The sequence below is a fragment of the Myxocyprinus asiaticus genome, chromosome 38 (genome assembly GCF_019703515.2).
Source record: "Myxocyprinus asiaticus isolate MX2 ecotype Aquarium Trade chromosome 38, UBuf_Myxa_2, whole genome shotgun sequence".
In the NCBI taxonomy this organism is placed as follows: domain Eukaryota; kingdom Metazoa; phylum Chordata; class Actinopteri; order Cypriniformes; family Catostomidae; genus Myxocyprinus; species Myxocyprinus asiaticus.
Window position 1 is genome coordinate 25325561 of NC_059381.1, and position 19200 is coordinate 25344760.

At 37.0% G+C, this 19200-nt stretch overlaps 1 protein-coding gene across 1 annotated transcript in view; it reads right to left on the reverse strand.

Annotated features, from left to right (window-relative positions):
* LOC127429049 (collagen alpha-1(XXIII) chain-like) overlaps window positions 1–18462 on the reverse strand; it is a 171429-nt gene extending 152967 nt beyond the window's left edge. The window contains exons 1-2 of the mRNA XM_051677799.1: window positions 17926–18462; window positions 17494–17563 (exon numbers count right to left, since the gene is read on the reverse strand). Coding sequence (XP_051533759.1) covers window positions 17494–17563; window positions 17926–18210 — 355 coding nt within the window. The 5' untranslated portion in view covers window positions 18211–18462. The remainder of the gene's footprint in view (window positions 1–17493; window positions 17564–17925) is intronic.
* Window positions 18463–19200: the final 738 nt, after the last annotated feature.

Consider the following 19200-nt stretch of genomic DNA (forward strand, 5'->3'; position numbering starts at 1 on the left):
GTTGGTATCGGAGCAACCTTATTATGACAACTGTTCTCTATATGACAGGTGGTTGCAGGGGAGGGGTTATAACTAGGGCTGGGCGATTAATCACATTTTATTTTCAATCACGATTTTGGTTTCCAATGATTGTGAAACAAGATAATCGCAATGAAACACCCCGGTGTTATATCTTTAAAGCATCCTTTTTTAAAGTACAAATAATAAGGAAGTGGGTTATGAAAATAAACTCCAAAACTTTTTATTATTTTAAAAAGATCTATCCATGGTTCCTGCAGATCTTTAAAATGTCTTAAAATGTCTTAAATTAAGTTTTCCCAAATTTCCAATATCTCAAATGATACAACAAAAGTCTTAATTATCATTTAAAGAGGTCTTAAATTTTGAGGCGGAAAGACAGGAATCGTGATATGACCTAATGTGATAATCAAACTTCAAAAGAATACGCAGCTCAATTAAGAAGAGAAAGATTGTTTTTTGTGAGTTAAAGATGGATCGAAGCGAACATAAAGGTGAGAGAGTCTTAGCCCATTATACACTGGAACAAAACAAGTTTTTGATAAGTCTTTTTTGGCTTGCTTTCCAAAATAATATCTAAAACTCCTTTAAAACAATGTACATTTACTTTAGGAGCTATACCGCAGAAGAAATTTTTTTTAGCGGAGAATGTTGAATACAATATTTAATCAGGGTTCAACATTAACCCTTGTCCAGGACAAGTGGATTTTTGAAGGTGCAAGTGAAAGAGAATTTTACTTACCTGTCGGGACAAGCAGACTGATTAAAATGTCAATAACGAAAAAATAACCAGCTATATTTGTGATAGCATTAGGTGTTACCGGTTCTATTCGACCTGCTCTGAGCAGGATTTGAACCGGTGTCTCCGGCATGGGAGGCAGGCACGCTAACGTGGAGGTTAAAGGCTACAGCCTCTAGCATCAGTCACTAGTACGCTTCGAGGCCAGAGGAGTTTGGTTTACACACTGCACAGCTACCTACCAGCTGGCTACTGTTACATAGGCCTGTGTCACTTATTAGAAAGTTCATATTCTTATTCTGCTGTTGAAAATATTCCAGAGTGTGTAATTTTAATTTGCTAGCGATCTAGTAACAGCTGCGCCCTATTTGATTGACAGGTGGCATGTGTGTGTGTGTGCTGAACATGCACGTGTTCTGAAAATGCTCATGCTAATGTGCACCTGACGGTCAAAAACATTAAAAAATTTAGCCAAAATGTCCGTCATGGTGAGGTATTCATGTAAACACAGAGAGTGATGTCTAAAGTGAATGTAAACAGCAGAGAAAAAAGTTAATTTGTATCAAAATGTCAGACTTGTAAGTATAAATGTAAGCTAATAGACCTGCTGCTGTTTAGTGTTTCATTATAATAATTAAACAACCATAACAAGAAAATGAGAAAACACTCACTGCTCTTGACTGGGTAACTTTAGTAGCTTTAAAAAGTATTAATGTATTATAATCATACAGTGAAGACCAAAAGTAGTTTTATGTTGCATTTCATTCTGAATGTATACTTGAATACTTGATAGCCTACTGCTGTTAAAACTTTTAAAGCTGTTAAAAAAAAACACAGAATTTTCTTAATTTGTATTTTTTGTTCTATTATTTGTAATCTATTTCAATTCATTGCTGTTTTTTATTATTTTATTACTGACTGTTTACTAGTCTTGAATAATTACTTGAAACCATTCTTCCATAGTTAACATATTAGTTAGTGTTATTATTTGTTGTGGTTTTGAAGCTAGTATTGAGAATCATCAAATTTTACCGACTACTGAAATTTTGGTATTGCGATAATGTATAACCTTTATTGTACATGGTAGATTTTGCTGCAATAACATGATGAAAAAGTGGATCTCATTCCATTGAAGTGTGAGCACCCCTGCTGTAAATGACGGTGATGGAGGTTTTTCTTTAGTTGACTACCATACGTACCATAAAATAATGATCATATGACAATAGCCTCCTCCCCTACCCAGTGCAGTTTACATTTCGAGTTCAAGGAAATCCACTATTAAAAAGACACGTTTTTTTTTTTTAGTTCAATAAATGCATGCAAAGTCAATGAGTAATCGTGTTAAATAATTTATATCTCAATATGGACCAAAATAATTGTGATTATGATTTTTCCCATAAACGAGCAGCCCTAGTTATAACATAAGAAGGCTTGGTGACCAAAAAAAAAAAAAAAAAATAGTAAAAATTATAAAGACAAAAAAAATTGTTTTCATTGGTGCACCAATGAATCATTCACAATAAGACAAAGGAACACATAGTAGGAAAGAAAATAAGGTCAATTCTGACAGAAGGAAATTTAGCATGTGAATGTTTAAACTGACAAAATCAGGACCTAGAACTGAAAATGAAAAACAGAAAGACTGATGTGGTATGCGAGATGTTCAAAATTATATGTTGAGGTCACATATTTAAGTAAAAAAAAATGCAGGATAATGTTATTTTGCCAATGGTGATGCTTGCTAGCAGCAGACAAAGTCTGACTTAGACTATTAGAGGGTTGCCAGACATTCAGTACACAACCCCCCACCAGGGGCTGGAGGCCTACACATTCACCCAGACTAACAAAACATAAACACACACAGCCTACCAAGAGCCAAAACACACATAAACAAGCTGTATACGCTTAATAGAAAATACAGGAAAATTAAATATGGCCAGGAAATGTATCATCAGGAGTCTGTCTATGCTGGGAGAATGTAGCAAAACTTTCAACAAGGTCAACACAATACCCTTACGAAATGTCAAATATGTTTTTCCTCTGCTGAAGATAAGAAAAAAATCAACCAAATATGTTGAATTGCTCTTGATCTGTAGGTGTATAGGACCTCTTCAGTTCAGTCTTGATGAAGGAAGGCATCATATCTCTCAGCCAATCAGAGCAGGCTACAATAGCAAATGTAATTAGGAGATTACCATCATCCTGAATCTAACAACTGCACGCAACTCTGACTTATTCTGCAAAACAGTCTTCACACATATTTGTGTTCTATGGCAGTTTTTTTTTTACAACGATAACTCACTCGGGCTGATCCAAGATCAGTCCTCACTGATGTTTGTTGGATGGCATGTACTGTTAAGGAGAAGCCATTATTTGATGAGGTCATCAGAACCGAGATCAGACAACACTAGACCTCATCAGAACCCAAAGATCAAATCAGACCACATGAGACCTCATCAGACCCCATAAAAACCACAGGCCATAATAGACCCCATCAGACCACATTAAACTTCATCAGACCATCAAGAGACCACATCTGACCACAACAGACTTCAACAGATTACATTAGACCTCATGAGACCCTATAGAGATCACATCAGACCCTATTATAGACCTCAACAGACCACATTAAACTTCATCAGACCCTCAAGAGACCACATCAGACCACAACAGACTTCAACAGATTACATTAGACCTCATCAGACCCCAAAAAGATCACATCAGACCATATTATAGACCTCATCAGACCACAATAAACTTCATCAGACCCCTAAGAGACCCCATTAGACCTCATCAGACCCCAAAGAGATCCCATCGGACCCTATTATAGACCTCATCAGACCACAATAAACTTCATCAGACCCCTAAGAGACCACATCAGACCCCATTAGAGGCCACATCAGATCACATTAGACCTCATCAGACCCCAAAGAGATCCCATCAGATCCTATTATAGACCTCATCAGACCACAAAAAACTTCATCAGACCCCTAAGAGACCACATCAGACCCCATTAGAGGCCACATCAGACCACATTAGACCTCATCAGATCCCATAGAGATCACATCAGACCCTATTATAGACCTCATCAGACCACAATAAACTTCATCAGACCCCTAAGAGACCACATCAGACCCCATTAGACCTCATCAGACCCCAAAGAGATCCCATCAGACCCTATTATAGACCTCATCAGACCACAATAAACTTCATCAGACCCCTAAGAGACCACATCACACCCCATTAGAGGCCACATCAGACCACATTAGACCTCATCAGATCCCATAGAGATCACATCAGACCCTATTATAGACCTCATCAGACCACAATAAACTTCATCAGACCCCTAAGAGACCACATCAGACCCCATTAGAGGCCAAATCAGACCACATTAGACCTCATCAGACCCCATAGACCTCATCAGACCACAATAAACGTCACCAGACCCCTAAGAGACCACATCAGACCCCATTAGAGGCCACATCAGACCACATTAGGCCTCATCAGACCACAAAGAGATCCCATCAGACCCTATTATAGATCTCATCAGACCACAATAAACTTCATCAGACCCCTAAGAGACCACATCAGACCCCATTAGAGGCCACATCAGACCTCATCAGACCACAAAGAGATCACATCAGACCCTATTATAGACCTCAACAGACCACAATAAACTTCATCAGACCCCTAAGAGACAACATCAGACCATATAAGACTTCAGCAGATTACATTAGACCTCATCAGACCCAAAAAAGATCACATCAGACCCTATTATAGACCTCATCAGACCACAATAAACTTCATCAGACCCCTAAGAGACCACATCAGACCCCATTAGAGGCCACATCAGATCACATTAGACCTCATCAGACCACAAAGAGATCACACCAGACCCTATTATAGACCTCATCAGACCACAATAAACTTCATCAGACCCCTAAGAGACCACATCAGACCTCATTAGAGGCCACATCAGACCACATTAGACCTCATCGGACCCCCTAAAGACCACATCAGACCCTTTTAGACCTCATTAGATCACATTCAATTTCATCAGACCCCATTAGGCTTCAACAAGTCTGTAAGTGAAATGTTTTCCTTTAAAGCCCTGGGTTAAAATGATGCAAAATACCTCACAGCTTGACAATAAAAAAAAATAAAAAAAATATTGCAGGAAAATGGCAAGATCTCCCCATGGTACCAAAAAAGTGCCACCCTGTTCAAAATCCCAGGAAACAAGGCTCCACTGCTCCATGGTTCTGCCATGGATTTTGCAACCCATAAGTACAGTCAGGGGAGATGAAGGATTGAAGTTTAAAATGTGAAAAGACGTGGCACGCTGCCACACAGATGGGGGATACAACGGAGGGAGAAAATACATTTGGGAGGTTTGCAATTAAGATTAGGCCTGACGATGTTAGGGCAAGGATCAGGCTCCTTCAATACACACAATCATGCAGACAGATAGCATGATGTCCGGCATGTGCAGTTCAACTGGTGGTGAGAACCCACTGTAAGGACAACAATGACGGGGAGGAAATGGAGATTTCATTGAAGGAGATAAAATAAAGGTTGAATGGACAGAAGAGAAAATAAAGATGGATTCTCTCTGTTTATGAGATAAAGTCTTTGTGAGACATGGAGAGAAGTCGTGTTTTGAAGGCTTGTCTGTTTGGTAAGGAATTTGAGAAAAAGTCAACATGATAATGATGATGATGAAGAAAACTTCCAGATACATTTACCCGTTTACACAAACACTATCAGCACACTATCCAGGGCACAATATCCGCATTTAGCTTTTATAATCTGTAATCCTGGTTAAGAACAGGCAGATTCAGGCCTGAAAAAATTAGGCTCTGTTGTAATTAAAGGTATAGTTCACCCAAAAATTTAAATTATGTTATCATTTACTGACTCTCATGATGTTCAAAATCTCTAAGATTTTCTTTCTTCATGGAATAAAAAAAAAGAGATTTTCACACAACTAATTTTTCATACAATGTAAGTTAATGAGCATGGACAATGTCAAGCTTCAAAAATAGCATGAAAGCACCATAAAATCTTACCCACCGCTGTATTCAAATATTAAAATATGCTCTTGACGCACCAAGTTTGCACAATGCACAAATGACATTTGAGAGCAGAAGGCAAGACTTTCAGTAGAATAGTGACAAAAATTTCAGGCTGTTCCTCAAAACACAAAGCTACTGTATAGCTTACAAAGACTTGGAATATAGTGTACGAGTCATATGGACTTCTTTTATAGTGTTTTTATAATTTTATTGAGCTTAACAGCCGTGGGCACATTATGGTTATTGTATGTAAAAGAGCTGACTGGAGATTTCTCATAATATCTTATTGTATTTCATGTAAGAGAGAAAGTCATATGATTTGGAATGGCATTAGGGTGAGTATATGATTACAGAATGCAGTAAGCTATTATGAGAACAATGAGTTGCTTACACATCGTGTCAAAAGCATCTAGATTCCATTATAATCAATAAAGCTGTGTACACTGGAAGTACTGATCCGTTCTACTTTTGACGTACTTCACAGCTACTCCAGCCACTTTATCGTCCCATCCATCTGAAATAAAATGATTTTACTTACCAAATATCATATGTTTGAATCTTTTTGCCATTAATTTTGTTTGTAATATATTTAAATAACTTCTGACTGCTACATTAATGCCAGTTTGTGATGTTTCTGGTCTCTGCTCTACTTATTTAAATAATATTTTGTGTCTAACAACTTGTTTACCCAGCTTTAGCAACAATAACATAATAATAATTATATAATAAGTAAATGTTTGTAGCAGTGGATTTCAATTAAAAATAAAGGTTATTTTTCCTGTTTAACCCTTGCTGAAGTCTACTCGAGCTCACAGCTGATGGGTTCATGCTTTCTGCATGGCATTTAGAATGTCAATTTTGATGCATCCAGTGAAGACAGCCTCAAGACACTGCGTGTTATATTTCACAGAGTCTGAGAACTGCTCTCCTCTGCCAACCGCAAGTGCTTAATGAGCATTTTAACACTTGTTAACAAATTAAAACAGCATCAGCCCTGCCAACATTTCCATGCATGCTAACAAAAATAAACAAACAAACAGCTTAGCCAAGTTGTTAATAAAAGATAGGTCTTCATGGGTATGAAAATCAGGACTGTAAAACACAGCCTTCAGTTTAACAGCCACGGTGGGGTTTGTAAGCTGTTAGAAATAGCAAACATCAATATTAATGCTTAAACTTAGGGTTTGGGATTTGTTCTTTTAAACTTCGGCATGTAACTCGGATATGAGTGATACCTCTAATCTTATTGGGTGTTGAGCAATTACTTCAAAGCCATTAGACTTATGTTTTTCACCAGGTAGATGATAAAACAGTTGAAAAATTCCCATGGACTTCCATTGCAGAAGTGACCAGAGCTATATTTAGGGTCTAGAATATCAGATATTGTGGAGGAAACTATACAGCAATGCACTAACAGCCACTCAGAAAACCTTAGCCACCACATAGTAACGCCCTGGCAGCCACAACAGCTTAGTACTGTGGCTTCGGCTTTTCCACAGGTATTCAAATTTCATCAAAGATGATGAATATAGAATGTGCTTTGCAACCATGTGCATGCAAGTAATCAAACAGTTATGGAATAATACTGAAGTATGCTGGTTTTATTTTACAGTAATTGGAGATGAAAATCATCTAGGATTGAGCAATGAGGTGTAAATGTTCTCCAAATGTACAATATCTCAGAGGTGTGAGATGAGAAGGATAGAAAAAGTGAAAGAGAGTCTCCCACATGATCAACAATTTAAACAATCACCTATTTTTTCAGATAATCAAACCTAACATACAATAATTGTTTCCATATATCCTCTCTATTTTTAGCGGGTACACAGACTCACATTTCATTCAAATGAAATTGGGAAATGTTTCACCCAAACAGGGAGGGAGTTTTTGCAATGATGTTGAGAGCATGCCAAAATGCCCTCCCACAAACTACAGACAGATGCTTTCAATAAACCAAAAGTACAGCACTCATACCGCTATTGCCTTTATAATTTATTTATTTAACTAGATCCTGATGGAGATAAGTTCTGACTGGCCATTTCAAAAAGGCAAGCAGCTACATATTCATGTCAATTGAAAGTAATAAGAAAAGCTTGTGCTGCATGCATGCTCATAGGCTGCACTTAAAATAGCTGAGTACCTACAATATCTCTTACACTGTGTGTGTGTGGTTTTTTTTTTTGGTTTTTTTTTTAAGTTAGAAAGCAACACAATATGTGTGCCAGATATTCAATCACTAAAGTCGGGCAGTCAGTTCTGGACATTTCTCAACCATGGAAAAAAGACATAAAATATGTTATGGAGAAACACATCTACATCCAGGGTGCTCAGAGATGGCTTGGTTTTCATGTTTCCCCTGTTCATGCTTGAATTGGTTAAATCAAAGCATAGGTGTAGCATATGCCTACACTCATGCACCGAAAGGGGCTTTTAACGTCATATATGAAAAAGATCAGAACCATAACCAAGGCCAACAAGTCTTGCCCTGAGCACTTCTTCCATCTCACCCACAACGAGACCGTTACAGCCCTAGAAGCTTCTGGAGGAAGTATTAAAGCTTAGAGCCTTCTCAATGGGTAGGCCAATAAAACAGAGGCAGATTACATTCTTAAGAGGTACATTTATCCAGGCACATCACAGCTCTTTCCAGAACAACCTTCCAACTTGAGAAAGGAGACTAGGTGTCCAGATTTGTGGCAAGTTTAATATCTACGCTGCCCTGAGGCTCGGGGTGTGGGGTCACAGAGTTTTGTGAAACATTCAGATATTTACTGTAGCTCTTCACAGTCATGCTCGGCTCATGGTTTTAAAATAATGTATTTGTTATACTGACAATAACAGCAGTTTTCAGTGCACTGGCCAGTATAGCTGCAGGCCCAATAGTGAAACAAACACAGCTGTAATATTGGACTCTACTGTGAATGTGGAATCTATCAACAGAGACTTGCTATGAATGCAAACATCTGAGTTCTGGTGGTGACTGTGAGGCAATATATAGAGTAGGGCACTATGAAATATTGATTTATTAATGTTGTATGCCCTTAAGTAGAGTATTGGACAAACAAACAGTCATAATAATTATGACGAGGTCAAAATGTTCACTGGAAGAAAAAAAACGTATGAATGGCAACTACTTCCAGCTGTTACAAGTCTTAAGATTCCTCAACCTTACTGTTGATGAAAACATGAACTTACAAACAATAAAGAGATTTCACACTGAACTTGATGAGGAAGGTTTGAAACTCATGCTAAACAGCTTTAGAGGGCTACTACAATTGACATTATATCAGGTAGGAGAAAAAGAAAATACAGATTAGACTCCTATTCATCTATCTATGTCATGTGATATCAGAAAAAACATTGATTTGTTTTTGGTTTTGATCTGTACATGAAAAAATGTTACAGACATTGCCAGATCTGACATTCACAGACATTATTATTTTATACACAATCCATCTCTGTACAATGGTAAGAGTATAAAGGCTTTTAGGAGGACAGAAGATGACTGGCACTTCAATACTGAATGTTTTGGCGAAACTAAGCTATGGAATTTTATGTGATCTTTCTTTGGTTGGGTAAGTAAACAGCAGTATCACTTTATCAAGCTCTGTAAAACACTATAAAACGCAACAGTCTGGTACCAAAATCCCATAAATTGTTTTCGATAGGGGAATTGAATATTACCGATAATTTAAGACCGATAAGACCTACTGTCTTTCTTTAAAGACATCGAGGTTTTTAATCGATGGTATATGCTTTTGCTGAAGCCATCAGTATACATTATTTCAACTTAATTTTTTAAAACTTGTGTTAAATAAGTGAAATTACTGGTGAAGAACTACACTACCCATGATCCCATGAAAAATCCACCAATCAAAGAATCGAGACAAACAAACTGCAACAGAGACCTGTGCAATCGCCCACATCCATGACGCACAGTGACTGACGCAATCAAATTAGTCTCCATAAACTCAAACTGCTTATATTTGTATGTATCCGAATATTTTGTGATATATTTTAAATATATTGATTCTATACTTATAATCAACAACTTCAAAGGAAAAGTCACAAAGTGACACATCTGTTATTAATCTTTAACTGTTTTGATAAATAAAAAAATATGTCACAATTAATCTGATAATTTGACCCATTCACCCAACACTGTAAGTAATGAGATTTTGTTAGTCAGTGAATAAATCCAATGATCAGCATAATTTCGGCCAGAATGAACGCTTGGTCTCATGGTAAGGTTTTAGCCTCTAGTACAAGGAGTTCCAGATTCTAATCTGCCCTAATATATTTATTTTGAAAAACGAAGATTGCATCAGTACAGTAAATATACTGTATATCATATATATCATATCTGATTTGCATTTTGCTTGCGATTTCACTGGAAAGCAGCACGACCTGTGAAACAGTACAGTGAGAAGAGTGCATGTCTGGATCCATGAGAGAACATCACCGTCAAATGTCACTTAATGCCACTGATAACAGCCGCAATGAGCACTCATTATAATATAAAAAAAAAAAAAAAACTCCAGTTCTGGATCGGCACTTACTATAACAAACACAAATGAAATGGAAACTCCTGCTCAAGAACTGGAGATTTCTTTTCTGCATTACACACTTCCCTGACGAAAGCTGTTTCAAAAAGTGGTAGGAACAAAATTGGCAAAGGCAAAAACGGTAGGGACATGTAGCACCCGTAAATCACACTTGTGATTTATTTAGTGTTCACCATATGTTAAAAAGCAGAAGAGGAGGGGACCTCCACATCAATATTTCACAGACTTGTGTTATTCAATTTGAAATGTTATTGAGACAAAAAAAACAAACAAGAATGAGACATTATTAGAATTGAAGGACCACTAGCACTTCCAAATTGTCTTGTTGTTGCACAACGATTATCAGAAATTGTGGAAATTACAATCTTAAAGGCTGTTTTAATCCATTTTCATTGAACTTAGACTGGTAGTAAGAGTGAGTTAACATGGTGAATGGAAATGTCTGAATAGCTAATTGTCATCTTGAGTTTTAAAAGACCAGAGCATCACCATGTCATGTTCAGAGGAAGCCAGAGTCTGAGTGGATTGAGTTTGATTAGGCCGGAGTCAATTAACTGCTTTGTTGAGCTCATTAGTTCATGGTCCAGAGGTCTCTGTTCTTTTGTGTTTGTGGTACAAGTGTGTTTTCTGATGTTTGCTCTGAAAGGAAGCCCAATAAAGGCAAAAGATGTAACAGTCAACAGTGCAGACGGATGACTCAAGTTTGCCATTCAACTCAAGAGAGCAGCCCGATTCACCAAAAGTACCCGAGTCCGTAACTGGAGACAGGAAGTGCAACATAAGTGATGTAGACAAAAAGGCCTAGAATGGGAAATAGTCCTAGAATGTCTATTCACTGTAAAGACCTTAAAGAAATCTAAAATGTATTCTCCAAAGCAAAGTTAATGCATGTTTTGTTTATAAGTCTCTCACCAATTCTTATAAGCATGAATAATAACAAACAGTATTCACACGAATAATGAGCCTGTAAGTTATACAGATATTTTAAGAACAGCAAGTGCCATCAACTAAAGTTTGTGAGATTGCCAGTACAAATTCCCGTGAGCACCATAAGGAAAGGATTGTATTCAGTTTACTGTTTAGTCATAAAAAGTAAATTATCAAATAAAAGTTAAGTAATATACTATTAAAGGAATATTTGGGGTTCAAAGTTATGCTCAATTGACAGCAATTGTTGCATAATGTTGATTACCACAAATTAATTAAAAAATAATTAATTAATTAATTTTAAAAAATGCAATTACAGTAAGGCACTTACAATAGAGGTGAACAGGGCCAGTCCAGACACAATAAAATATACTGTTTTATAAATACAGCCATAAGATAAACGTTATACGTGTTAATGTGATTTATTGTGATAAAATCACTTGCTAAATGTGTAGTCATATCCAATATTACAACTTTGATAGTAAACGCTAGTAAACTCATCACTGTAATGCCAGTACATCCCTAATTTTATCACACTAATATCATGTAAATACTTCCACCCCCCAATTCTCACCCCTCAACTCCCTCCTTCAATGCAAGTCAATTTTTTTTTAGCCCGTTTGCCATCCTCTAGGTGTAAGTCATAAGTTCAATCACTTAGAAATGTAATAGCACACCTTTCCTCAACAAGCCACACAATTTGAGGTATCATTAATGTCAGTAACACTAATGGTGTGGGACCAGTTACGTGCCAAAGTTAATGCTTTGGGTTTTGAGTTCGAGAAAACCCCCAACTCTAAATATGAGCATTAGTGATAGTGATGCTTTAACTCACAGAAGTAGCAAGTTACTGATGAATAAGGTAAATGTGATGTGACTGTCTCTTCCTCCTCATGGTGTCTGAGGTGTTTCCTCCAATAGCAGTATCTCCTAGCACGCAATAATGCCTATCCACCTCATAAATCTGAAAGGAATGCTGAAAGACTTCCTATAGAACATTTACCTCTAGAACATCTCACGTGTCTTCTCCAAAAGCACAAAGTCTGCCTTAAGCATTAAGATAAGCTCTTATAGACCAGAAGAACTTATTTTTCCATGTTCTTTCTTCTGTTGCTATATTCCTGAGGATTTTTTGTTCTTTGATATTTTGATATCAGTGATGAAAAACGCTGGATTTCATTTGTGACTAAAATTACCTCAGGATGGAGATATAGAAACAAAAATGTGAGAGGAGAATTTCTAATATGCTCTTTGCGCATGGCAAAGTTTTAAGCATGGAAAGAGAACAACTTACAGGCTAAGGTTATATTAATAGATATGAAGCCGGTCCTGGGAAAGAAGAGAGAGAACAAAGATAAAAGAATTTAAAAGTGAGTTGAATTTAAAGTGTAGTGTCCTGTGGGAGAGGTTGAAATATACCCACATTTTAGCAACAACATCAGAGGGCATAAGGGAGGCCCTCTTTTAGTAGGCACCAATAGCAGAAAATCTTCGTAGGGTAGTACATTTCTCCACACATAATTCAACCGTGACCTGAGAGGGCACATCTCTTTAACAGTGCTGGAGTAAAACTTTCATTTTCTCCTGGGGAACAGGCAAATTTCCAAGGATTAAAACATGAGAACAGAATAACAAAGTGAACAAATTCATACAAAGGTTAAGTATTCTCTGTTTATCCCCTACTTTTAACCGATAGCAAGCAATGAATTTTAATGTCTTGTAACTGAGCGTACACAATAAATCTACAGTATGCCATTCACGAGTCTCTGTGGAGAGAGCGACATATTCATCTTTATAATTTCCACATGTGAGCTATTTAATTCAGCATGGAGAATATAAGCTGTGGTTCTGTACATGGTCATGCTGATGATATGTCAGTCTAGCGCAGGGATGGGCAACTGGCAGCCAGCGGGCAGTATGCGGCCCTCTGTATCATTGAATACGGCCCGTCGGACGGATTTTATTTCTTTGAAAAAAGGATTATGTAAAGATTGCATCAGTTTATGATGTTATTACAACTATTGACCAGAAGAGGTCGCTTGTTCTTAGCAGGCCTGCGGATCACTCTAGAATTCTAGCATGCAACATCTTACACTTGCTTATCATTTATAAGGTAAACTGAGCTCAATTTTACCTCAGCTTGTCAGCGAGCTATTGCACACTATTGTTAATGCACACAGGTGGAACCCATGTCTTTTGTTTGGATACAAAATCTGTCATTAAAGGTTTCAATTAGATTCGCAAATACACCATTGATCAAGTGATCAAAGAGGCATACAGTATGAGAGATACATACACCAGAGCTGCTCTACTCACAGATGTAAAGGGTAAATAAAATACAAGGGTAAAAGGCATCAAAAGTTTTTACGAAATCTGTGACAGTGCAGGAATCAACAAAGACATTTAATGCTGTTTCGCTCGTGCTTGCGAAAAATGAAAAAGTTGTTATAAGAGGGAGAAACATTGAAGAAATGCACGATTGAGATGCTTGACTGACTGTTGAAAAGTCTTGCAAATAGTGAGAATGTTCTCTGTCGCACGGGACTTTTCGGTCCGTGCGTGTATGTTGTGGTGCTGAAATGTTTATATTAATGCACTGAAATGTTGTTCTTGTATCCAGGACTGTTATTGATGATAATACTTAGATTTTAACTAAAACTTATAAGATGTTTTATGAGGTGTGGTTGAAAATGTTGTCTGTTCATTTGTGTTTGTCTGTTGCAAATGTAGACAATGCAAATGTGATACATTTTCTTGAAAATGTAAGTCTTAAGTATATTGCTTGTCAATTGAACATGAATTTGTATATGTGAACGGCATGTTTTAGTAAAAGTGTAAGTTACAAAATAATTATATTAGTTTTTATAAATATTGTTAAATAAAAATGTTAATATAGGTAACAAAATCTTTAAAAGAACATTGCATTAGTTGTCCATAGATTACCCACACTCAGGGTTGGGGAGTAATGAAATACATGTAACGGGATTACGTATTTAAAATACAAATATAAGTAACTGTAAAAAGTATTTTGATTACTGAAGAGATTACTATACATTTAATTGTCATTTGTTTCATTTAATATTTAGTCCTTTCAGATGGAAAACATTTATCCATATAAATGATGCGATCCAAAGTGCATTTGAACAGCGGTGAAACACTTTCTTATGATATGTGACATTCATAGGGCCAAAATCATATTCTTGATAATAATTTTTAAAACATTTTCCTGTAAAAATATCTAAAAATCCTTAAAACAAGATCAATTTGATTTATCTTGTTTTAGAAACAACACTGCATAAGATATTTAGGTTTTTCAGAGAATGTGTATTTTGTCGTACTGTACTGGCAGAGTTTTTATAGTCAAAACAAGTGAAAAAATCTACCAGAGCTGAAGAAGTAATCCAAAGTATTTAGAATACGTTACTGACCTTGAGTAATCTAACGAAATACCTTACAAATGATATTTTACAACATGTATTCTGTAATCTGTAGTGGAATACATTTCAAAAGTAACCCTCCCAACCCTGCCCACACTAATGAGGAAACTGAGTAAGGGGGTGAACATTGTTAGAGTGCAGATTTGTTATCTGGCCCCTTGGTAGAAAGGAGAAAAAATGTTGGCCCTCGCACCCTTCAAAGTTGCCCATCCCTGGTCTAGAGCAGTGTTGCCGCGGCACACTAGTGTGCCGTGAAAGATTGTCAGGTGTGCTGTGGAAAATTATCAAATTCCACAAAATAAATAAATGCATGAAAAAAACTACAATTAATTTCAAGGGTTGGGGCCTGGGTAGCTCAGTGGTAAAATACACTGGCTACCACCCCTGGAGTTCGCTAGTTCACTAGTTCAAATCCCAGGGCGTGCTGAGTGACTCCAGCCAGGTCTCCTAAGCAACCAAATTGGCCCGGTTGCTAGGGAGGGTAGAGTCACATGGGGTAACCTCCTCGTGGTCGCTATAATGTGGTTTGTTCTCGGTGGGGTGCGTGGTGATTTGAGCGTGGTTGCCGCGGTGGATGGCGTGAAGCCTCCACACGCGCTATGTCTCCGTGGCAACGCGCTCAACAAGCCACGTGATAAGATGCGTGGGTTGGCGATCTCAGATGCAGAGGCAACTGGGATTCGTCCTCTGCCACCCGGACTGAGGCAAATCACTACGCGACCACGAGGACTTAAAAAGCACATTGGGAATTAGGCATTCCAAATTGGGAGAAAAAGGGGAAAAAATCCCCAAAAAATAAATAAATAATAATTTCAGGGATCCAAACTCCTCACCTTTCGGAGAAATTCGCCGTTTTGAAACCATAATCTGTCACTTTTGTGATTGTGAAGAGCAGTGAGTAATGTTTAAAAGTGACTGATATTTATACGCGTTAAGGGTCTTTCACATAACTCGCGTCAGCGCTGCAGAATACATTGAAGTCTATGAAGTGACACCGCTTTACACCAAAGTGTTTATCACACACGTTTTTGCTTCACCAATAATGTCTTTGAGAGTACTAAGCAACAAGAAATATTTAAAAACTGTCCAAATTTGTGAAGAGACATTGAATATCTTTTAATTCAATATTACCTTATCATTTACGAATATCAGAGACCCGTTATTGAACTGATTTAAATTCACCAAGAAAACGCTTAGACCTAAACATAAACCAGTCCTTTTATTACTTTCTGCAATCAAAGCAACTGCAAGCTTTTTTCTCTCTTCCAAATACATGTTTTCAATGTTTATTGTGCACACCTCCCGCTTTTTTACATGGCAAACTTGTAAAATCGCCCCTCTGTGATGCTTTCTGCAACTCTTGTCATGACGCTGGCGTTGATTGGAACATTGATGGCTCGACTCAACTCATGTAAAATGCACTTTACAATGACAAAAGAACATTAACGAAACTCAAAATTATTATTATTTGTCTATTATTGTCCTCTTTTCTGATAAAAACCATGCTCAGTAGTTTAAATAGGCTACTGTATGAAAATGATACCGTAGATCTGCTTTGTGTTTATAATTCTTATACTGAAGTCAGTAGATTTGTAGCCATGCAAGGTTTAATAAAGGAGAAGGTAAGGACGTTATTGAAACTCACTATTATTAGACTATTGTTGTCTTTTTGGTGAAAAATAATGCTCAGACTGAAGGAAGACTACAGATCTGCTTTGTTCTTTTAATGCTTAAACACTATAAAGTCTCTTGGTAGATTTCAGTCATGAACGACTCAAAATGATTCACTGACTCACTCATAGCACATAAGATGCTCATTTGTCGACACCTAGTGACATTTCCAGAAGGGGTCACTGAACTAATCAGTTAATGAAATTGAACAAATTTGTGAAACAGAAGCAAGCCTCACCAAAATACTCGTTAATTTGCAGCTAATTCTGCACAATTGTAAACTTGAATAAACTTGAATCACTAAAATATCTGGAATTGGTGCTTTTAGCTTATTCTTTAAAAAAATATCCCCAGAACAAATGTTCGTGGACCAGTGAATGTATTACCTTTTTCACCCCTCATGAGTTTGCAGCACTGTAATTTGTTGTGGCATTGCAAGAACAAATCTACAAATTAGAAAAGAAGCAAATTTGTTGTTTTTTCATTACCCATTTAGCGCTCTTGCCACCTGTGACCTCACACAGCGTAGCCTACCTATGTGATTTAAAAAAAAATAATAATTTTGCATAGCTGAATTTCAAACATTACAAGTAAACACGCTACTAAGACGGACAGAAAACATGGACAAGTTCTTGAAAAGGAAAAATATTTACGATGGTTAGCTTATGTGGGATAGTAGTGTGCCGTAGAATTTTTTAATCCTAAAAAGTGTGCTGTGGCAGAAAAAAGTTTGGGAAACACTGGTCTAGAGAATGCATCACTGATCCAGATCACAGAGAAGACAAGATGGAAAGATGCTGAAGAAATTGCCCAGAAGCTTATTTCAAACAAGCCTCCTTAAAACCCCCACCAAATACATAAACAAACACAAAGCACTTTAGGTGGGAAGACTTTGATGTAGTATTCATTGAGCTGAACATCATTTATTTACCTATATAATTTATCCACAGCACGGTTCACTTTTTGAAATTAAAATAGAATGAAGCTGCCTCAGTTGATACTTTAAAGAGAAAACATTTCAGTAGAAAGAAATCATTTCAGACACATGCAGAAGAACAAACCTGGAGGGCACGAGCACTCTTGCGTCACCTCTCGCGCTGTGCGAACTTTTGACACACCCTCTTTAAGTCTCTGTGAAAACAGAAATATATTTTTACAATTATTTAAATTATTGAAGTTTAATTTTTAGTTAGCTCATGTTTAACATTATACGCTCTATTTGTAAGCATCAGTAAAATATGACTTATAAAGTCTTTATACATTTGCTGTTTAAACATTGATCATTTTACCACATTTTGACTATTAAAACAAATTAATTTCATTTTAATTTTTTGGAATAAATGCGTTGTAGTGACTTGTTTGGCAAATTAATACGTGGTGGAGAGAACTTACGAGCCAAATGTGACAACACGTGAGGCCAAATACATTGGCTTATATTTTCATTAATATTTATAAAAGCTGCTATGAAGTGTTTAAGTTTGCAGTTGACTCACCTCTTGCACAAGTTCTTCTATCGCATCCCAAAGTGTCGCGTTAGCATCCATAGTCGCGTGCACAGGTCGAATAACCGACAGTCGCTCCATCTCAAGAAGCTCCATTTTACGCTCAATGCGAAGAGTTTTCACGTTCATGAACAGACAAACGGCCACCGACAACAACGACAACGCAAAACATACGAGAGTTGTCAAGCCATGAATCATTTGGGATTTGTGATGATGTCCATTGCTGGGTGACGTCTTTGACACGTCTTTTGCCTCAGTTGAAACAAATTTTGACATTGTGGTGATCTTCCAAACTATTATCCTTGCTTTTTAATCTTCTTTTGAGACCCAGGTAGACATTTGTTTCAGCAAAGGCAACGGAGTTACTTAAGTTAACAGGACACGCAACGTTGTGGCGAGCACTTGAAGGGCGCGTGCTGTTTGAAATCTGCTGCACGAGACAAGCTGTCGGTCACACGCCTCTCTGTGTCTCGAGCGCAGGTTAAATCGTTGCCCTCTTAAGTGCATCTCAAAGAGAGTTCAGGACCATTCCCTTGCTGAATTCTCGCCACCAGAACAATGTAAATGAAGAATTGTTTAAATGAAATGGGTAACAACTACAATAACTCCAAGGAGGCTTATAAGGCTAAGGATATTATTTTAAATGCAATACCCTGTGAATGTTTTTTTGTTTTTGTTTTATGGTTTATTGCACCATTTTATCGGTCTGTATTAAAGAACACGTCTCAGAATGTCTGTTTAACTTATTTACTTAAGGTCTTGCGAAACAGTCATTACGTCCACATGATGTTCTTAAGTTTTGCCCAAAATTACACTCAAGGAATGACTGCAGATCTGCTAGCGCCTTATAACTCCTTAAAGGAATATTCTGGGACAGCACTTGTGGCATAATGTTGATTACCACAAAAATAAATGTTGACTTTCTCCTTTTCTTTAAAAAAATTTAAAAAATAAATCTGGGTTACAGTGAGCCACTTACAATGGAAGTGAATGGGGCCAATCTGTAAACGTTAAAATACTAACTCAAGGATTCAAAAATATATACACAAGACATAAAATGTGTGTTAACATGGTTTTAGTGTGATAAAATCACTTACTAACCTTTTCTGTGTAACGTTATATCTAATTTTACAACTTTGTTGCCATGCCAATGTCAATAAACCCTAAAACGACGAAAAATGACAATTTAAACAACTTTACAGCTCAAATAAAACATGTTTTAACAAATTGTTTTTATAATATTATAAGCGTCACATTTCTGCCTTC